The 23,760-nt window shown below is 34.3% G+C and overlaps 1 protein-coding gene across 4 annotated transcripts in view; it reads right to left on the bottom strand.

Moving 5' to 3' along the window:
• The window catches only part of ERBB4 (erb-b2 receptor tyrosine kinase 4), a 984,076-nt gene that overhangs the window by 260,129 nt on the left and 700,187 nt on the right, over nt 1-23,760 (bottom strand). For all 4 annotated transcript variants that reach the window (XM_031451836.2, XM_031451838.2, XM_010992478.3 and 1 more), the window contains exons 6-12: nt 17,749-17,867; nt 14,927-15,068; nt 11,036-11,149; nt 10,798-10,924; nt 4,488-4,561; nt 3,599-3,689; nt 1,944-2,143 (exon numbers count right to left, since the gene is read on the bottom strand). In XM_031451836.2, coding sequence (XP_031307696.1) covers nt 1,944-2,143; nt 3,599-3,689; nt 4,488-4,561; nt 10,798-10,924; nt 11,036-11,149; nt 14,927-15,068; nt 17,749-17,867 — 867 coding nt within the window. The remainder of the gene's footprint in view (nt 1-1,943; nt 2,144-3,598; nt 3,690-4,487; nt 4,562-10,797; nt 10,925-11,035; nt 11,150-14,926; nt 15,069-17,748; nt 17,868-23,760) is intronic.

Here is a 23,760-nt window from a genome sequence, read left to right as displayed (position 1 = left end):
AACTCTGTCCAAGAGAAACAACACTGAAAGTTGAACATGTTAGATTTTTAGTGTATTATTATTATTATTATTATCATTATTATCATTATTATCTTTCTTTCAGTTGTTTGAAATGTTTAGAAGTCTTAAAGAGGTATGAAATAATTACATAAATTTTTCCTAGCTTGCTTTTTTACATTTAATCTCTTTCTGCATTTTCTTATTTGCTTTTTATTCAGGCTCACAAAAGACAAAAGAAGGGATTTGTAAAATGATTAAATGAGTCAAAGAAGAATAGTTTTCTCTGATTCTTCTATTTTTTTCTTTAGTTTTTTTTTATAATTAAATTTTATCTTTATAAGGTAGTAGTACTATCATTTGTTTTCATTTTGTTTTGCTTTTTTTTTTTTTTTGAAGAAAGTGGAAGAAAAGGAGAGTATAATCCTGACTTAGGAGAGTATTTATAAGTTCGTGTTGAAAAAAGTTCTATTTTACTTCCATGAATAATCTACTCAGTCTAGGGCATGTCCAAACACACATACAGTAATGTGGGATAAGAAGCTTAAGTATTAGAGAAAAAGAAAAACAAGCCTTCTGTCAGGAATCAGAAATGTATAAAATGAAGGAAATAATCCAGACTAAATGAAAGGATAAATCTCACTCAGTGTGAACATGCATATTTTGATACATAATAAGATTTTATATTTCTTGATACTGTGTAGAATGTGTAAGAACTCAAATTCACTCAAAATAACACTCTCATGTTGCAATAGATGTCTTTTCTCTGGAATATACTTTGAAGGATCCAAAACAGCTATCATGTGAGTTCCTCACAAATTGTAAGTCGTAATTTATAAAAATTACTAACCTGAGCTGCCTTAAACACTTTTTGGTACAAAATGAGATATAAATACATTAATTCATTGAGTACTTAACTTAGTAAACTTAAATCATATTGGCCTCTTTAAGAGTTTACATTTAAAAAAAAATGTCCTGTACTATTCATTCATATACACAAACAATGAATTTAATCATTACTTGTGCATATCCTTGTGATGGTTCCAATGGTGACATCAAAGAAGCAAGAAGACTTCCTGAAAGCAGAATGTTTCTAAGGAATGTGACTTTAAAAAGGACTGACTCAACATGACCACAACAAGAGCACGCATTTGTAAACAGATCATTTGAATTCTAAGTCTTTTTATTTGATATTTATCATAAGCAAGTCACTACTATATGCACAGTCGAGGCACTTGTAGGATGTAAAAGAAAGCCATACTCAAGAGAAAAACAGGAAAGAATTAAGTATTAATCACTGGAATACCAAAGAATAAGAAAGGAATGACATAGGTATGTACTCATGGAAACATTACTTGCTTCTGTGTAACAAAGAAGTGATGCTGCGGACCAACAAGGAGCCAAATAATGAAAAAAGAGATAGTGCCATGCCCACAAAAAATGCGTTTATGAAATTAACTTTCTTCTTGAATAGCAAACTTCTGGAACAGCATGTTTTACACATTTCAGAAGAACACGTCTTTTTTTTTCACCACCCCTAAATGGCAAATACTTTGTTATTCTGATATCAAATTCACTGAAACAAAAAGTAAACAGAAAATTTAAATAGAGTGGGTTTCCACAAACTGAATGGATCCAAGGAATTGCCTGGGATGCTCTTTAAACATTTAGATTCCCAGGTTCCACTTACACCTCTTGAGTCTAAATCTCCACAGGAGGGTTCTTAGGATTAGGCAAGATTTGAGAACACTCAATATATTATAAGAACATGCAAGATATTATAAAAAGTCATCTATTCTGATTACTTTATACCAACCTTTCTTTAAGGGTTGAGAAAAAGAGGGCAACAATTCTGACCTGCTGTTATTTTTAATTGTTTGGTCCAATGCAGAATCGGAGAAAAATGTTCAAGTTTCTGGGTTTTAATGTCTGGGGAATGTACTTACTGCAGTTTTCAGCCTTCCTGTTGTCCCGGATCACTATTCTTTGGTTGATGGTGCTGAAGAGTGTCGTCCAGTTAATGGTATGATAATAACACAGGTTGCTGTTGTCGGTGATGTAGATGTTTCCTGCACTGATTTCCTTCAGGGACTGGAATTGTAGAGAAGTGATGCCCTGCTGCTTGAGGATAAGCAAGGAAAGGCCACTGAAGAGAGGGGAGGAGGAAAAAAGAAATGGGACAATAATAATTATCTCTTGGCCATGACATGCATTCTTGAAGTAAAGTAAGGATGTCATATCTTACTCCAGGAAGAATGTTAATAGAGCATTAAAAAGATTGAATCGATAAATCTGTGCTCAGAATATTGTTTCCTTTACATGCTATGTAAAACATGACAGTTTTAAAAGTAATGATTTGACCCCCAAAAAAGTTCACCCTTTAGAAGCATGAATATCAATGACATCTCCATTTCTTGTCTACATATGTGCCACTGACGCTGCTCACTGCCTGACCTCCTCCTACCCTCCAGATCTTAAGTTCCTCAAGGATGAAATCCTATATTAAGAATAAATAATTAAATAAATGTTTATGGAGTGACTTATCATCTATCTAAAGTAAGATATTAATTCTACTCTATTTAATGGATGAAGGTAAATATCACAGAATGACTATCGATGTTTAGCTTTAATTTATACCTGAGAAATCAAAGTGTTAATTGTAATAATTGAAATATGTATAAGTAAGGATAGGAGATACCAAAAATTAAACTAAAACTATAAAAAATACTCAGAAGGCTTGGACAACTAAGAAAGCATCTCTAAAAGTTAAATAACAACCACACTGTGGAAGCAAGTTATTATTTCAAGGAAGCTGTTTTTATTTCAGCACAGTCTACATTTTGTAATTAGATTCTTTTTCCATTCTCCAAAGAACAAATGTGCTCCCCACATTTCAATCAACATTATTTTATATTTTGGAGATCAAAGCTGCCCCCTCTTGCTTTATTTATAAATGTAAATATGTTCTGCTTTTAATACTCAGAATTTTTCATGTGTTTTATATATATATAAACACATATAACTATAATATGCATTAATATAAAATGCCTGTGTGTGTGTGCACACATGTGCGAGTGTGTATGTGTACACAACTGGGATATAATTCAGTCTTTCAAATCGTTGCTCTCATCACAACCACCTTGAGTTGTGGATTGCAGTGTGAGCTTAGCGATGCGTGTAGGGTGGTGGACCAGTTCCTGAAATATCAGCGCTGTGACGCTTGGTTCAAATGACAGCGCTGGAGACAGAACAAGAACCTACTGGTTAAAAAGCATTTGGATCCCACACACCAATGCCATTATCAGGTCATTCAACTCTATCTTTTAATTATGATAACATATGATCAAAAAGAAGGTTCAATTTTATGATTCACATCATGTACTCCATACCTGCAAAACACTAATAATAAGTGATAGGCAGTTAAAAAAAAATAAAACTGAATACTTTAAAGCACAACCAGAGGTATTTGTCATTGAGTTTTCTTTTGGAATTTAAAGTGAAAACCCAGTACTTCTCGGATCTTTAAATCAGTGAGTCTGATGGCTCTGACATATGTACACAAGACGCAGAGAGACCTGGAACTTTGAACATATACACCTACCTATATAGCACTCTTCCACCAATGGTCACTAGGTTAGAAAAAACACTGAAGTCAGTCATGTTTGGGGGCCATGACTGTATGTTCAAGAAACCTACAAAAGATAAGGGCAGTAAAAAAATTCAGAATGTCATTGTCTTAGTAACATTTAGTAATTATTAGTAATTCTTTTTAAAATACAATGAAAATGGGGGGGTAAGAAAAAGGCAGCAAATATTTCCATTTCTGAACTATTCAACCTCATATTTCTTCTACGAAGGTTGAGTGTCTTGCCCAAAGTTTCTTCAATACTCAATAGATAATGAATGTCAAAATAAAGAGCACCAAATATCTATATTTAGTCTAACTAGATAAAAAGAAAAACATATAGCTTCAATTTCTTTTTTGAAATCTTTTGCCACCTTACCTGTACACTTAAATTAACTGACTGTCTTGGATTCCAAGACATCCATGTATATACCTAACCCTCCTCATTTGATTTTACAGTCTTTGATAGCCATCCCATGTCTGATTCATGTCTATGGGCCCCATATCATCCACTATTTTAGTCCTGAACATACTAGGTTCTTTATAAATATGTGCTAAGTGAATTCTACATATTACCCATTCTCAATAGTATTTGTGAAAAGTAAATAGAAAAAGATGGTCTCAAAGATCCACTGACATTTGCAAAAACAGTAACATCAACATTTCAAGGATAAATTTTTTTTTTAATTCCACAGAATTTCAAAATGTGCACAAATGCTAAGGAATAAAGATACCCATCATTTAAAATAACATGTGTTTTTAAACCTAGAATTTGTTTTGAAAATTCCAATACTATGTAATACTTTCAACAAAACACTAAAATTCACATAGTTCTTAGCATGACAAACTCACTTAAAAAAATTACCTGTTATCTCTCGGACTGTCCGAAAGACATTCAGCTTCTCTGGGTCTATGGCTTCAATTGCATTGTAAGGGTCCCTAGAAAATCAAGAAGAAATGCAGCCAAATTTCAAATTATATAAAGGAGTGAAAATATGAGAATTGTGACTTACTTCATTCAAATCCAATTTTAATTAACAATAGGAAGGTTAACAAAGTTTTATCCAAATTTTTCTATGCTAGATATGGAAAGGGACTAAAAGGTGTTTTGAGGACACTTTGATGACACAGAATATAGAAGTTCTTCACTGGAGGCTATTCTAGATCTAGAGGAATGGTTCAATTTGACTATCCTGAAAACCTCCAAATATAGCAATTCTGTTTATTAATCATTTTATTTTATTTTGCCTTTAAAAGTTTATTCTTAATTGGGAAACTATACTCTTCAAATAAATTATGTTATGGTGAGCATAATTGCCTTGTGGGCTCCTCAAAGCATACTAAATAGCTAATCAAAGCTGTAATTTCATAAGAAGGATGAAAACAAATACAGGAAGTCTTTTTTTTCCTTTTTTTGCTATATCTTCACATTTATCTGTTAGTGCAATCTGGTTTGTTTATGTTCACTTCCATACCACAGGAACTATTTGCTTCCATCTATATGAATCATAGTAACATTTGAAAATAAAACTTACAACAAATTTAATAATACTCAAAAGGTGTTATAAATTTTGGAGACTTTGAAATACCATCTACTAATGCATAAATGTATTTTTATAATTAATATTATTGATACACAGATGCCCTGTCTTTTTGGAAATGAATATAAAGTAACTTTTAAAATTAAATATTTATTGGATATTTTTCAGACATTTTCATCTTAGGAAAATATTTTTCATGCTTTACATGCTGATCGTACAAAATAACTGCATACTTGAATAGATATAATATTAAACAATCCTCAGTAATCCGAGCACTACTTTCAGATTTTTTAAAGGAATATATAGTTTTCTATTTTATTTTATTTTATTACTTTAAAAGACGTTCAGTGCTACTCTGGGCAAGTAGAGACCTCATATTAATATAACATCTTCAGAGAAAAGTTAAATTCCATTCACTGGCCACTTCTCCAACAGAGACCAAACCTTCTAAAACAATGAACTATGCTTCTTTAGAAGCATGTATTCACTTAGAGCAGTTAACTGAATTTTATTCTTTCTGTGCACATCTGTTGTGTTACAGTCTCTGAGAACCTTCATTTTCATTTGGGGAATGAACACTAGGATATGGTGATCCATTGGAGGCTATCAGTCAGAGCACTCGGCAATCCCCTGACAAACATCTGGTCTGTCTTCTGGGAATGTGAGTCTGAGTCTATTCGTATTTATTCATCCTGGCATCAGAGCCTTGAAAAGATTCTCTTTTAGTTCAGCAACCTTGATCTCTGGAACCACATTGTACTGGATCTCTCAGCTTGGTTCACCAATATATTCTTCTGTACTTTGAACCATCACGTACCTTTAAAGAAAAAAATCTTTCCTTGCAGAAACGACTGTTTCAAGCTAAGAAGTGCAACTGATACAACGCACTACTAGTCTGACGTGGAGTTCTACAGGAAGTTAGACAACACTATGCGCGATTCTCCCTATAATTCACACATAAGCAATTAAGGTTTTCCTCAGTGTGACATGAACACCTTTCAAAAGCTAAATTAAATATTCTAACAAATTTGCTCTATTTATAAGATATACAGAATCAAAAACAATGCTTTTGATGAATATGAAATCACACAATTAAGTTCATCACATGAGAAAACTGTTGTTACCATTTCTTCACATGCAAAGACTTGTATGCAGAGGAAACATTAGCTCTGAGTAGCAGAATGGGCTTTCAACACTCACTCTTTGATGTTCTCACTTTACTGAGAAGCACTCGAAGTTCAGGGTAAGCACACAATAATGGGGTCAGTCCAGATCTTTACTGAGAACACATCCAGGTTGTCAGAGATGAAATGAATTCTGGACTGTTCACATGAAACCCAACAGACCGCAGAAATTTTATACACTTAATTTTAGAGATTCAGAACTCTCATAAAATAAGTTGACAGAATCCCACTTACCAACTTCAAAGTACCCCTAGGGGGTTCCATCCTAGAGCCACTTGAAATCTATAGTATTTTAAAGTCGAGGACTTTCCTAGCTAAATTCAGGGGCATGAAAAAGAACATTATGTCCATCCTGTCATTGATGTTTGGTGATCTAAAATAAAGCTCAGGATAAAGAGAAATATATTTTCACGATTCTATTGAAATCATTTTATTTTTTCACCAAACATTATCTGTTTTCCATTATCTATCATCTGAGCATTTTCTTATCAGTGTCTCACTGGGAAACAGCATGGACACACTCAGTTGGTGAACATTTTGTTGCTCTAAACATATGCACATGAACAACGATAAACATGACAAGACACGAAAGAGGATCCTATTGATAACCCTGAACACTGCATTTTACCTGCAGTTCCATTCCAAATAAAGAAATGAGTGCCTAGTTTATTTCTAGCTACGGCACTACTATGCTATAAACTATAAATATATTTAACTTTCTCGAGCTCTTTTACATGTTAAATTTTTAATTGACAACTTGATAGTAAATTTATTTTTTGCAGAAATTTGTTTTTGAAAAGTATAACTTCATTTAATTATGGATCTTGCCTTTCTATTAGTTTAAAGAAATACCCCAGCTATTTTAATCAAACCATGCATCCTACTAAAAACTAGTTAGTAGACGATTGACAGTAACAGGAATTAAATGAAATAAAATGTTTTGTTAATTTACTAAAGCTTTCTGTTTATAATATCTTATATTATTCACCTTTAAAATTTCTCTCTCTGTCCATAATACACATATGCACTCACTTATTACATACGTGAATACACATATACCTATACATAAATGTCTGAGACCTACTCAATTAACTTTGTACTGATATTGTTCTAAGATGGAAAGACTTCAGAATATATGTTTCCTGTTGGTATGAGGCTAGGAATGGGGAGCATATCATATTTCATATATATTTGTTCCAGAAAATGACTTATATATTATGTTTGAGATAATATTAATTATAATGTTAAACTTAAGTGCTATCATTAAGGACAAAAAAATATCTTCTGAACAAAGAAGTATAATTTATCATAAAGTAAATATTGCCACAAAAATAATTTTGCCTTTGTTTGGTTTTTAATTGTCTATGAAATCTCTGTTCCACTATACTATGCTAAATATAAACTAGATACTAGATAAAGTCATTAAGGTTTTTCTTTTGAACTGCCTTTTTCTCCTGCTTTTATTTGAAACTTTATTTTGTTTTTAACTTTTGTTTTTGTTATTTTTCATTCTCTCTGTGTGTGTGTGTCTCTCTCTCTCTTCTTTCCCTCCCTTACTCCTTTCTTTCCCAACCTCTTTCTTTTTCATACCATTTATTAAGGTTTTACTGTATGCCAGGTACTGGGCTGCATGAAATTTGTTTTGTTTTGTTTTTATTCCCCACAACAACCAGAGGATGTAGGTATTTATCATTAACCCAGTTCTCAACTTTACACTGGAGGACACTGAGCGTTTAACATGTGATGGAAGCCGCACCACTCAATGCAGACTGTCGGCAGTGGAGCCTCAAACCAAACTCCAGTCTAGTCTGGGTCAAGTCACTTAAGTAGAAACTCTAACTCTTATTTTTAAGAGAAACTTCATTTATTTTTCTATTTCTAATCCATGTGAGTTGATTTTCTAGAAGTCACTTTTCACCTGGTTTTCTCCTTGAAAGCCTGGATTGGTCTGATGTCTTGCAATGATTTTACTCATAAACTTGTGAAAACTTGTGAACATATGATTCCTATTGCACAATCTATTTTTATACCTTGAAACATCTACTTTCCTTTTTTCACATTTATTTATTAATATCTCCCTATTCTAAAGCCTTAGGAGAATGAGAATATGTAAAACCATTTTATAATTAGTATAAATCCAGTTTTGATAAACATGTTCCACAATAAGCTAAGACTAAATAATTATTCTGAGCTGCACCAGATCAAGTCTCTTTCAAACCTTTTTACTCATGGTTTATCTGTAAGAAGACTGACCATCAGCAAGTCACTTTTGTTGCCTCATAATCCCTCTATTATCATAAAATTCTTGCGGTGGTTCTCAGTGGAGCAGTACCACCACTGAGCTGGGAAGCTGGGACTTTTGTAGAGATGTTTCAGTTGTAACAGAGATTGGGGCATACTTAAATCTTTTAGTAATAATCCCAAGCCAAGGAAGTTAAATGCCTTTCACAGCAAAGGACCGCTTCATGTCTTGAATCATCTTAAAATGTTCCACGCAGTGTAGGGCCTCATGTGCACAAACATCATGGTTGATCATACTTCGTGTGTAATTCTGTAGTCCAGTAGTCTCTTGCCATATAATGATGTGTCTGGTTGGTTATTCCCTATTCCAGTGGTCAGCTATTCCTCTGCACTTAAATTCCCTGTACTTCTTGTGCAGAATGACTTCTAATTCTGGCTGTCATGAATCTAAACTTTTATTACTAGTAGAAGCCAGATCATTTTCCTACCAATACATACTTTATTAAACATTACTTTTCTAACTTTTTTAAATTACAGTTGGGCAATTAGAATGACTTTATAAAACTATGTATATAGGCAGACTGTATTACCTCTGAGTTTTATTTCAGAATTGAAAAAGAAATATTAAAATGCTTAATATAAAAGGGATGGATGTTGGGCCTAAATGGAATGAAAACCACCTGTCTAAAGCAATTCATGAGACTGTTTTCAAATCCTTCCCCACACTGATGAACTTGAGGCCAACTCATTTATTATACCCACGTGGAAGCAGCCAATGTGAATCAAGTGCTACCTCTTCTTATTTCTCAGAAGACATTGTTAACATAGTATAATCTTTCATTCGTGATGATATTGGGTTTTAAAAATAGCTAAAATGCAGATATATTGTTTTATTAAATGTCATGCATGCGTTAAATTACATAGATGAACTTAAATATTGGCCCAGTGAAGTCAAAAAGGCAACGACAGCAATGTAAATGGATTCAGAGGGCCAGTGGGGACTATGATGAATATAACTGAATGAGTCTCGTCTCAAAATGGCTTGTGCTACCCAGCTCTGTTGATTGTTGCCATGCAGGAATGTATGCTAAGAGTAATCAAGTCCACATATTTTTAAAAGAGAAGTTAAAAGTCTTGACCTTATTTTAAAACAAACAAGCAAACAAAAAACCAAAACAACAACAAAAAACACCTCTTGGACCAAATATAACATATCTAGGGCACAAAGTGCATAAATACTACTACCATTTCTGGCATAGACCTATATTCAAAGCTATATTTTAAAGTAAAAAAAATGCTTTATGTAATAAGACCTACAATAATTTATTTGAATAGCAAGAAATGCTTTGCTTTATTTCTCTTGCTGTTCCTATTTGGACATATTTATTCATAATGTGTTAAATTGTTTTGCTTCTAGAAATAATGTGATATATGTTTAGAGTAATCGTTTGAATTGAAATATGTGAGTGATATTTTTCTGTAGCCTGTAGCACTAATATTTAGGGATTAAGTTGTGATATAGACAAACAGATAAAATATAAAATAAAAATATTGACATTTTTATTGCAATTAAAGAATACAAACTTGGTTGTTTTCCCAGTTAAAACCAGCAGGTGGTTATGTAATGAAGGAGCCCAGAAAATGTTACAATTTTTTTTGCCAAAATGAAATTCATTTAATAGATTTCTTACAATAGTACTACTCAACCTAAAAAAAAAAGAGAAAAAGATGCATCAAGGCAAAGAAAAGTTTTCAAAGCTCGGAATAAATTCCAACTTACTGATTGGTTTTCTGTGAGATACATTTTTTAAAAAAATATTAATTTATGTTGTCTTGAACTAATCGTTTAGGACTTGAATGAAATTCTCCACTTCACCCAATGATATTGCTTCCCTAAACATATCTAAAAATATAGAGCTTACTGAACTCTATGGATTTGAGGAGAATGTCCTGCAAATACATTTCAGCTTATATATAAATCTATATTTTCACATCTAAGTAGTCACCAAACTCATAAGCTGGATATATTCTGCAATTTTGGTTTACTATCACTGCTGGTGTAATATGGCATTTGGATTTTGTTGGAGAAGGGTGTTAGCGTATGGTGGAACTCTCTGTCTCAAAAGGAATTGAATAGATAAAGCTAAAGAATCTCTTAAGCTTGGTCTACACTTTGTAAAATAATTTTCTACAAAAATGTAATACTCACCCATGAATACCAGTGACAAGGAAGATCAAATTCCCATTGATTTTGGTGCAGTTTATGAACTTGTCAATGTTACTAGAATCCACGGTCTGAGCTGACATCAGTGAGCCTGTGCCAATGCCATCACAAGCTGCAGAAACAAGACTCACAGTCAGGAAGTGAAGAACAATTTTCTTCAGTCACTTGCATTTTTACTATAAAATGACAGTATTTTTGTCATTATTAAATGAAAAAAAATCACCTTTTGGGCAAATATCAGTGCAAGGTTTACACATTTTAATCCCATTTTCTTCTACTTCCATCTTGGAACTAGGGCAGGCACGCACACAAGAGCTGGAATCCACCACAAAGTTATCTGATAGAAGAAGATGAAATCAGCAATGGTGTTGAAATTCAGCCAAAGAATTTAAAACAAGGTATTTCGGGGTTTGAAAATGACTCCCACCCTTGAGAGGATGTATGTTTCTTTCCGTAAAACAACTCTCTAACTATCTCAACCTGAAATAGCACCTATGAACATCCACATTCAAATCCAAGGGCAGTGCGTGTTAACAACAGCTAGTCCTTGCTTGGCTACTGCTCCATGTCCTGAACTGCCCCCAAGATAGTGAATTTCTTTTATAGACCTAGGAAACTGCATGACATTTAGTTTGTGTTTTTCAATAGTTCCACTTCATTTCGTGTCCTGATGTAAGTTTGAAGCCTAAAACTACTTCAAGTTACATGAAGCACAAAGGAAGCTGAAGTTAAACTGCCTTGGATCAAGAGAGCACACTTCATATCCAGGAGGAAATGCTGAAAATGTGTTCATCTCTCAGTGGTGTGCCCTAGAAACTATCTCATCATTTTAAGCCAAGAAACACAATGAAATTTGAAAGGGCAGTACTTTAGAAAAGGTATACTAAATGAACCAGGAACATCTAATTACATGACATATTGATAATCCAGTGGTCTAGAATATGCCAGGACATTCCCTCCCTGCAAAAAGGACAAATGACGGCATCTAGAGCCTCCCACTATCTGCCAGGCCGCTTTGAGTTTTGAAGGCAGTATCCTTCCAGGTCTGGAAATACTGCTTCTGACCCACTATTCAGTGGTCTAGAAGACTTCCAGCCTTGAACGGGGCCCAGAGCAGGAAAGGCATATGGTGCAGGGGGGGTGCAGCAATTCTGCTACTTGGGTCACAAAACCCAAGAGGCTCTATGATATTAGATGTATCTATGGTGGGAAAATATGCCACGTGGAGTTATGGCAAGCCCCAACTGGAAAATCACATCAGAGACCTCTAGGATTCTAGAGCTACCCCAGGCCATCCAAATCATAGAATTATACACCATTTAACAAACAGCTCCCAACAGGCTTCGGAGTCCTGGTAGAGATAGAAGACCTAGCCATGGGTCATTGACTGAACTTGTAGCCAGAATTTCCCATCACAAACAATGTTTTGTTAAAAACCATGATGTCATAACTTTGGGTAGGTTCAATAACAATCCATTTTTAAGATGGAAGCAGTACATTTGGGATTGATATGAGCAGGGGCAGAGGCACAAGTAAACTGCATATGCATGTGGTCCCGATCCCCATGTCATCCACCACTTTGCTGGCATCTCTCCATCAGCCAGCTTATACCTACGCTTGCATGAGGCCCAAGAGAGGGCACTTATGACAAGCTGACAGAGAAGAACAAAAACTAAGCTTGGTATGTGGGTGAAAGTAGCTGAAAAGTGGATAACAGCTGTCTTGAAGCCTCATTGAGGAGTTGACTTGAAAGACAGTGCCAAGGAAAAATCCTACCAGTGGGCATAGTTTTGGGTAGCACAAATGATCCTTTACTTTGTGTGGAATAAATATGAGTTTAGAATCAGTATGAACTCCTGAGAAGTGGCTTGCCCTGGGAGGAGATATTCTAGAACATCTGAATTGGAAATGAAGTGAGTCCAGGGTGGAGGGATATGTATGAATCCATGGGAGTGGGTCCAAAGTGTATAGATCTTTGTATTCAGAGTTAACATCCACTGGAGGACATCTGCTACAAAAGAGACACTTTGCTTATCCTGCATCACAGCCTGATCTCACTTCCTTCCTTCCCCCAGGGGTCTAGATTCTGAGAGCATTTCTTAACAATAGTCTCTCTCACAAGAACCCAGCTTATAACAGGTGTAACCATCCTTTCTGCAAAGTCTTTAGGAATATCCCATATCAAAAAGCTTCTACATTTCTGCAGCAATTTATGCCAAGTGAAATAAATAAAAATTATAAAGATCTTCATATCAGTTAGGTTCAGATTTTGCATTCAAATGAGTTTCAAAAGAAAAAACAATTGCTGTTTAGAGTTTTTGAATTTCAGAATTCTGAATTAGGAATTGTAGGGACCAGTATTTAGAAGTTAAACATCTTTATTTTTCCAAGATACCTACAGTTGAGCAAATCATGCCTTCTGAGCAAGACTCATCAAAGATTTACACTGATAAATTACACTGATAAATACTTAAGTGTTTTAAAGTAGTCTGCAATTCGATAGACCTAAACTAATTCAAAAAAAGAAGTTTATGAGTTACCATATCCGTGGTCACTATGCACATAATTGAAAAAAAAAAAAGCTCTCAATGTTTAACCTCTTGCCACACTTAGGAGTTGAGAGCCTTCAGCTAAATTACTCTAAAGAATATAGTAACAAAAGAGAATTTTGCCAACTCAGATTTTCCTGGTACTCCTTCCACTCCAGCCCAACCCCTGGTCTCAACCTTGGGACTTGAATAAAGCACCAAAATAAATGGATAGAGCTTCAGTAAAGTACCAAAAATCTCAAAAACAAAACCCCCCAAAAAGCATGGTTTTGACTGTCTTTGAGGCAAGGAACCATAATTTGAAGGTAGAAGAGTAGAAGAGAAGGTAGAAGAGGAAAAATTTCATCATCCAGCCCCATCCTGCAATGCTGTCAAGCCCCCAGTTTTGCAAGGATAGTAGCTAGTGAGATACAGAGTAACTTTAGATGAGAAGTTATTAGATCTAAAACATGCATTTGGATATTAAGGTGTTTAGGGTGGAAAATTCTCTACTATCCTAGAGTTAGTGTGTCTGTGACTTTAGAATAGTAATCCAGTGACATGTTAAATATATGCATAATAAATCTTTTAACCAATATAAAATATTTAGTAATAATGGCCAGAATCATCATTGTTTTCAAAGACTTGTTTTTATATACTATTCCTCTGAAACTTATTCTCTATCCATTTGATTTTTATAATGATTCTGGGAAAGAGAGAGGGGCCATATGATTATTACCACCCATAATTAAAGAGGAGAAAATAGGATACTAAATAGTTCATTTAAAACCACATGGCTAGGAAGTGGGCGAAGCCATAACCAAAGCTACTCTAATCTCACGTCCTTTACACTTCCTACTCCGTCATGTGCACGAAGTGAACGAAGCCAGTAACATCTATGTGCTGTAGACTGTAAAGCCTTCTTTTAATTGAGTATGTGGACAAATGCAGCAATGTTTTTCTGCCTTCCAATAAGTAAAACATTGGAGAAATGTTTCATTGGTCTCTTCAAACAAAGAAACTGACTTGAGCAAATACCAAGACATATAGTACTCTTGATGAAAGTTAAGCTGATCACTTTGAGTGCCTAGAATGAGTTGTAAATTTAGACCCCTCAACATGCCCTTTATATCTATTATTATTGTGTAAGACTGGATTGGATGTTAAAACTATAATGATACATATTCTACCACAAAGAAGTGTCACTTATCATTTCAGGTGAAAATTCATTGTTATCAGAAGCAGACCTCACTCATTACATAGCTTGCTGCCACTTAACTAACCACTTTTCTGAAGAACGGCATCACGTGCAAAAACATACAGTGGAAATAATGAGTTGAGAAGTCAGTGCATGACTTTGTACTGTAACCTCAAGCATGCCACTCCTTTGCTGAGACTGAACCCATCAAGTCAGTTTTTTTTTTTTAAATTTTAATTTCCTGATTTGTGAAATGATGGTAATAGTACCCATACCCAAGTAACTCATGATATTGTCACAAGTTTCAAATTGCAATAAATTTACATGAAATTCCTTTGCTTTTAAATGATGGGCTAATGAATGTGGCTATTCTCATCCTGTTACTTACGTGGGCACTTCTTGACACAAAATGCTCCATAGGTATATTTTGCATTGAAATTATGCTCCAGTTGAAAGGTGGTTGGATTGTAGACAAACGTTTGTGGACACTGAGTAACACAGGCTCCACTGTCATTGAAGTTCATGCAAGCCTGCAACACAGCAGATATTAATTCCATTTTACAAATGACCTTTATAACACTTGTTAAAGGGACAGCTCTACAGCAGTTTTGTGAGGGCTGTGTTCTTTGTTTAGCATACATCAATTTCATAAAAACTGGAACCTGATAATTCTCTGGTTGTTAAGGCTTATTTTTTAAGTTCATATTTGTTTTGTACTTCTCAATTTTACAAACCTGTTTTTCCAATGTTGGTAAATATACCATCTATAGTTACTGATGTTCAGATTGCTTGGTATCTATCGACTAATTCCTAAGCTGACAATTGGTTAAAATTATTAAAGTTAGATAATAGTGGAAACTTATTTAAGCTCAGACTTATTCAAAAGGGTTTATGTTGAGTCTGGCACTGACAACTATATCCCCAATTGTACAGGCTAGATTTTCCCTAAAGCTGGTGTTTGGAGAGTCCTGCACCTTAAGTGACATGGTAAGTACACTGACCATCATTGCATAGTGAGAAAGTGTTGTGTTGGCCATTCAAACTGGACTTAAAGAAAAGGTTCTGGCCAGTGATGAGCCAAATGTACATGCTGAGAGTACAGTGCAAATTCTAGAGAAGTTACTCTCCTTAGCCCATAATTAACTAATATGATATCTCTTCCTGTATGGTCTTTTTCATAATATCAAAACATTTGGTAAAAGTCACCAAATTCAAGTAAATTTGTGACTGCTGACTTACATATTTGTATTAAGACATCAATTTGTTAATAGATTCAAATGCATTTGAGAAGAATTAAAAACAACTTTATCACCTGAGAGATAGGTATTTGATATAAAAAATAGAACACATGTATACATACATAAAGTCATGTGAAGAGGGGATGAACTAATTCTCTTAACTAAAAAATTTAAACCTTCATAGGAATAATTCAGGCTTTGGAAGGCAAGCTAATGTGAACTTGAGCTGTATTTAACATATCATCATAAACTGTATGTTTGGTTATTAATAAGTACTAATTTATTCTTTTCCTCAAAACATTGTCTTAATCAATTGTTGTTTTAGCAAGTACTTTATCACAAACATGACAATTCCCTGATGATGGTCTACGAGACGCATAATCGGAACGAGACTCACTGATGATACATTATTCACTAAGATGACACTTTCCAGGAAGAATCTATTAAAAACCAATCTAGAAAACTCAGTAAGTTTTAATTTATGGCTGTAAAACTTCATACGTACTCATGATTGCTTTACTAACATATTTTATCCAGTGTTGTGCAACAACATTGCTTGGCAACAAAGGGACATGGGCCAGAGAAATCAAACAAGTTACCTTTCATACAGCATATAAAACAACATATCTTATACCAAGGCCCTGGTCTGGCATTCTCGAACATTCTGTACAAAATGCCAAAGCAGAATCAATGGACTGTTCCATAAAAGTAATGAAATGAGAATTCTGAAGTTCACTCAGCACTTTATCATGATAACAGAATCATAAAAACAATGCAGTGAAAAACTTCTATAAGAAAGTCATGGCCATTGTTGGTGTTTATTGTTGTTACTAGTTTGGGATTGTTAACAACCTGTTCAGTATCCTCCAAACCAAGCTTCCATCCCATGTCTGGTGAGAAGCAAGGGGATTGGTCTCTGTTCAAAACCTGCTGAGCATCTTCCTTATATTTTTAACATTTTTCTTTTATTTCCTCCTTCCTCCCTACTCACTTGTGCAATACATACTTTTATTTCATTAGAGAAGTAGGATAGACAAATTCAGTATTTTGTGACATTAAGAAAAGTGAGAAATTATTATGTTTCTATATCATAACAGCTATAATGTATATTTTGCTTATTTCCAGAATTAAGTACCAATTAAAAAAAATACTCAGTTCTAAATATATATGTGTATTCTCTGAGTATTTGAGAAGGGGAAAAAAAAGAAAATAAATTCCTGTATTCATTTTTAACAACAAAAATAGTTTCTTATTCTACGATTTCTAGCTTAAAATGAAACTAATGTTCTGTGTGTAGCAAATTGCATCAACTATAGCTCACAGAATTGCTTGTATGTATTCAAAAGAACAGAAAGAACTTTATCAGGGATGTCAAAGTGTAATTAAAAAGTGTCCCTGACAAGCTATAAATGTTAATTTTGGGGAAGTAAAAATGTCCTCTTCCAAAATTAAAATCACACAAATTAGCATATAAATTGCTATAAGTGTGCATTTATAAATCTTATAAATTTTGAATAATATTAGCTTGTAAACAATATAAACCATAAAATAGTTAAGTTCATAGAGTCATCTGCTTTAATCTTGAAATTTATATCAAGAAATAAAATGCAGATGCCCCTACTCAGAAGACTAAATGATGCAATAACATAAACAGGTAATCACCATAAATTTTGGAAAGATGCTGTTAGCTTTTTAGAAGATATCCCAGTATGTTCTCCGTCACGTTCTCCAATAAATCTCACTTGTAATATACATTAGAGCAGAAAGAAATAATTCATTTATTAGAACAGAACAATCCTAGTTCATCAATAGCCACGCAGTTAGGGAATGACTTCTAGTAAGGCAGAGCATTTTTCTTAACCCTAATGTGGTAAAATTTGATCTTATCTTTATAGGCTGTTAGAGATTCAATGTCCCTGAGCCAAACCGGGAGGGGGGGCAGGTGAGTGAAGGGGAGAGCTCCCAGACTCACGAAGCAGTCGGTGTCCTTAGGTCCTGAGCAGCCTCCAGCACATTCTCGATGACAGCAGTCACTGACGTAGGGCCCGTAGCATCTGCCATCACACTGTTCTGCACATACTGTCCTTGTCACTGCAGAAGACAGAGGTAGGGCCTTGGTCACAGTCAGCCACCAAGAAAAACCTCTAGGCTGATTTGGAGTTACTGAGAGAAGCCAAATCCTTGGAGTAACAATTTACTCAACTCACCATTGACTCAGTTCAGCAAACATTTACTGAATGAAGTCTGCAGTTGATCAAAATTACTGTACAAAACTCTTCAAAATTAATACATGAATCTGTTCTCAGTTCTTTCTTGTTCCAGCAAATACTCATAGTGCTTTACAAAAATCACACAACTTGCAAGAAAGAATCAAATTTAGAATAACCAAATGAGGCATTTTGGCAGGTTGCGAAAGATGGAGTTAGCAGTGAAGTCAATTTCCCATGTGTACAGTGAGGTTCTAAGGCAGAAACTGTCCCCAGAAATGAATCTAAGATTTTTAGTAGTCAATGCAAAAAGGGACCATAAACTTTTACATGATTCACATTATATCTTAAATTATTTTTATCAGATAGACAAATGATAGATGATAGATAGATAGATAGCAGATAAATAGGTCGATAGATAAACAAAGATAGACAACTGATCTGTAGTCGCACAACTGTTTCTATTCCTGAGATATAAGTGAACTTTCTACCAAGATTCCTCAAAAAGAGGGACCTGTGTAAGGAATAGAAAAACATCCAGGAAGGAAGGAAGGAAGGGAGAAAGGAAGGAAGGGGAGAGATGCATTCATAGTGAACACAACAAAAAATTCCATTAGTCTTTTAATATCCTTCAATCCATGCTGACAGCCTCATATTAAGGTATGCTTTAGTAAAATCAATGCTATAGGCTGGACATCAAAACTATAGTATTGAAGGACACATTTCTCCTTATTTCAGTTATTCTAAAGAGGCATTTTTAAAGTATTTAGAGAAATGAATTTAACAGCATATGTGTAGTACATCACTTCTTGGCTTCTGTATTTCCACTTCAGCCTTGTTTCTTCCCACCTCTTTGAGAGCATCAAACTTTCCTTCACTGCCACTATAGCAAGCCACAACTCTTTAAACATTCGTATTCCCCAGAGTTGGTCTCCATGATTTTCTTTGGGCTAAGGGTTCATGCCTGGGTGAAAGCATTCACCCCCTTACTTTGCATACTAGCTATAGGTAGATGACATCAGATCCAGGTCTGAACTCTGTATTGAGATGCAACCTGTATTTCTCGCTGTCTACAGAAGTCCCCATTTAGATGAACAAAATGGAATGTATCACTTTCCACCCCCACCACTCTTAATTTGTTCCCTTATCTCAATTAGTGATAGCACCATCCATCCAATAGCTCAACTAAAAATTTGGTACATGTTTTCTATTTGTCCTTCCCCCTCACCCTCACTGCTCATGTCTAATAAAAATCTCATGTCCTAGCAATAGATATTTCTCATTATGGTCCCTCCACTTTACTCCAACTTTGCTCTGAAACTTATCTCCAAACTATTACTTAGCCTTCTAAACGATTTCTCAGGTCACAACGAATCCTCTGTGCTGCTCTAAAAGCAATGACTTGGAAGTATGTTTCAATGGGCTATAAATCAGTGATATTTCACAGTATGAAACTTGCTTGCCATCTCTGCATTAAAGGAGTAAACCCTTAGCAAGGGATGAAGGTCCTCCATCTCTGTACTGGCATCTCTCACTCCTCGCACTGTGATCTTCCCATCCAGCCACATGGAAACGTCACTTGTGGTTCCCAGTTCCTTTCACTGCACACAACTGTTATTTTCATTGTCTTTCTACCGTGCATTCCTTCATGCTGAAGAACCCGATCTGTCTTCTCTGTCTAGCAAATACTCATCCATAATATATCCACTTAATGTGCCAATTTTTGCTCTGAAACCTTTTCAGATCCATCTCCATGCTGAGTTAATCTGACACTCTTGCTTCTGAACAAGTAAGCAGATGAAGTTAATACAGGAGTCTATGAGGTCTGAAGACCCAGGCTCAAATTTAAATCCTGTTCTTGTGGTACAGCAAGTTAGCTAACTGCTCTGTCTTTCACGTCACCATTTTTAAGATGGGGTCAGTCTTCATACCTACCTAATGGGACTGAAGATACAAATTGAGAGACAGGTATACAGTGCTTAGCATGGCTTCTGTCCACAGTGCTCAGCAACCATTAGACGTTATTATTGTACTTCATGTAATACATTGTATTTATTTTTCCCATGTTTTCTCCCCCACCTAAACTATTAGAACAGTTTGTTGAAGTGTATCCTCTTACTCAAGTTTACATCCTTGGTGATTAGTGCAGTGTTTGGCACTTCATACACACTAAATAAGTATCCCCTCCAAGTAAATAAGTAAGTCATATGCTGCCAACTCACTGGAAGCATCTGTTTGTTGAGGGCTTAATGCACTTGTCAGAGGAAAAGGAAATACGTAGAGAAAATATGTAAATAGGTAGGGCACTAGGGAATGAAAATAGACAAATATCAAAATACCAAGAAATAGAGCATATCGAAATGCAAATAACTTAGAATTATTGTTAGTATCTATTATTAGATTTAAACACTCCTTATATTCTGCTGTTGATTATTTCATGATTCCACAGTTTCACTTGGATCTTTTCAATTGAACATGATGATAATATTCATAAAATGCATAATTTTATATACGAACTATATTCTTCCATTGGACATGATTATGTTCCTCCCCATATAATACAATCAACATAAACATCAAACAGTGAGTTTTAAAAAGCACTTGACCTCATCCTCTATCTTGCTTTTATTTTGTAAAAAGAATGTCATATAATACTTCTTATCATAAACATATATAAGATTTCGAAAAAAACCCCCAGATTTTTAGGTCTGGATATGTGAGGGCATACTTGGTATCTGCAATTTGAGTGACATTAGATTTTCAAATAAATAAGTTTCTTCTGTAAGTATTCTAGATGAAAATACTACATAATAAATCAACTTGTCCTGCCCCTTCACCTTCTTTAAGTCTTTGCTCTAATCTCACCTTCTCAGTGAAGTCTACCCCTATTTAATACTGAATCTGAATCCTTCCCAAACAACTGATTCTTCATGGACTTTTTCTTTCTCTTTCTCACTCTCGCCCCTTCCCTTCCTCCCTTTCTTCATCCTCCTCTTCCCTCCTGTATCTTTGCTATAGCATCAATCACCATCTAACATATTTCATGACTCATCTATTAAACTTACTTTGTTTTTTGGTATTTCCCAACATCTAGAGCTGTACCTGCCATCCACGTAGCATTAACTCCTCATACATTGTACTTAGACTGATGTTCCTTTCTTTTAACCAATTGTTATATTTATTTAGGTGTCCTAATTAGTAATTAATACCATATAAAGGAAACATTTTTAATAGACACTTTTGTAAGGAACAGATTCAAATATAATTCTTCTCTTTCAGATTCAGCAGGGCTCTTTTGATGTATTAAGAGCTGCTAATTGAAGTAACAGATATATGTTAAGTAAGCAAATTATTAGATTTGAAATCAGTGTTATTACAGAACAGTCTATTAATCTGCTTTTAGTTGACAGGCATTGTTTAGCTGGAAAATATCGTGAAGTAAGTCAGCATTCATATTCTATACATAGTATCATGTTTTAACTTTCGACACATATGTCCAAGTGTTAATTTCTATTTTTTAACACTATGGAGATTTAAGGTAACTACACAAAATATTTCAATTTCTCTTTATTTACATACATTGGTCTTTTCTACCAAATGAGGAAATTAATGTAGATAATATTTATAAAAATAATCATTAACTTTATTTTTCTAAATTATTATTCAAATGTTCATGTTAAGATCATTTCTCTTATTGAGTATACTATTTAAATATAAAAACAATGTTAGAAAAGGAATCTAACATAGTGCAACCTTAGGTTTAATAATAATTACTATACTGTGAAGCTTTTAAGACATGTATTTAAATTGTTCAATCATATATGTTAACTTTAAATTTTTCAAAATAGCAATTTCTTTTACACAGTGGTCACATATCTCATTTCCTCAGGACATTTTGATCTTAGAGATGCCACTCCATTTCAGGAACACGCAAAACAGCATTTTGAAGTCATTATTTTTTAAATTTTAATTTACGATATTAAAAGAGAATTATGGAATTGACTTCAAAACTAGTCTATAATTATTTTTTTTAAAAAGGTAAGCGACATTTAATTTGCTATCAGTTTTCACATGCCTAGAATTCAGTAAGCATGAAAAATATTTAGAAATGTTTGACAGATAATAAGTAGCCAAAAGAACAACACAATAAGCTTAATCTCTAAACAATGATGAGACACTGTTAAGAAACATTTCTTACATTGTTATGTAAGTTTCATTTTCAGAAAGAAAATTCTCCCTCTGCACAATTTATTTAATAGCGCTTGCTGATTAGTAAGCATTACTTACTTAATATGAATTAAACACATCAAACTATACTCATATTTTATTATGATGGAAACAAAACAAAAAACAGATTCTGAAATCAATGAGATAATACACTTAGCTTCCATGGGAACATTAACTTATAATTGCTTTGGTTATATTAATTTCCATCCTTGCTTGACTATTATTTCATCAGAATTTTTCCCCTGTATTTAGTATCTTTCCTAAATTGCTTCATTGGGTGCATTAAAATATTTGGGTTGAATTTTAATTAGCTTATTCATTCGTAGTACATCACTAACTGTGATTGTTTAATAGAAAAGATAAAACCTGGAAAACTAAAATGCTTATTATATTAGGATCAGGAAACTTGAAATTGAGAATAGGGATTCATTCAAAACATCCATGAGACTCAGATGGGCAAAGTTTAAGAGGCCAAGCATTCCATAGTAGTTAAGAGGATACTGCTGAGAGAATATCTATCATCTCAAAACCCCTCAAGTCCTTATAAGTAGCTTTATCAGTATTGCACTAATAAAAACAAGGGCTTAATTACTTCTTTAAACATAATAATGACTACAGTTAAGGTTACTCCCTTAGAACAAATTAATTTTATTTCAAGAACTTTGTCAATTTATTTATCAAATATTTACTGTTACTTCCTATGAGTTACAAAAAGGACGAAGAATATTCATAAAAGATACAGAACAGAGTACTGATGTCACAGTGACAAAACAAAAAGATCTCTGTTCATTAAAAAATAAATGAAGTAAATTTAGGCAAAGTCTTTATAAGCGTCTTCTCCCTGTGTTTTCACATTCTGCCACTTTCCTCCTCCTCCTCCCCTTTCTCTCCTCCATCTTCCCATCCTCAGACCTTTCTGCTTCTCTTCACTTCCCCTACTCAGGGACTTGGAACTAGGCTCGTATTAGATCATTTAACAGGGTCTTTCAAACTTTAACATGGGGATTCTTGTGTCAATAAAGATTTTGATTTAATCAATATCAGTGGGGCCCAAGACTGTCCATTCCAGTAAGCTCCCAGGTAATGTCACTGCCTACCAGTTCACAGCCATCACTTTGAGTAGCAGGATATAGAGTTCTTAAAAAAAAAAAAAGCCTCAAAATCACTTAATTCCTATTAAATCAAAATTACTGGCCATGTTCTAGGATTTGATACTTTAATAAGCTCCTTAGGTGATTTCCAATACACAGTCTAGAGCTGAAAACCATTATTTTATCCAGTGAAAATGGGAAAAACTCTAAGTTATTTCTACCATTTGATTGACTATTCTTTGTCTGAAACTTAATCACACAGTGACTGACCTCTTGCTTTAATTTCCTATTGGTGTTGTTAAGCCCTCTGTCACTGATTGGGAGATCACACTGACACAATCAATGTGCAAGCCGGTAGAAAGATTTGGGGAGAAATATTGTTTGGCTAATTCTGAAGGCAAAAATTTCAGGTAGATAAGAGACATGCAGATAACTGTTCCCTTCTTTCAAACAGTAGCT

Source organism: Camelus dromedarius, chromosome 4 (assembly GCF_036321535.1).
Source record: "Camelus dromedarius isolate mCamDro1 chromosome 4, mCamDro1.pat, whole genome shotgun sequence".
Lineage (NCBI taxonomy): Eukaryota > Metazoa > Chordata > Mammalia > Artiodactyla > Camelidae > Camelus > Camelus dromedarius.
This window is presented reverse-complemented; position numbering and strand designations above follow the sequence as displayed.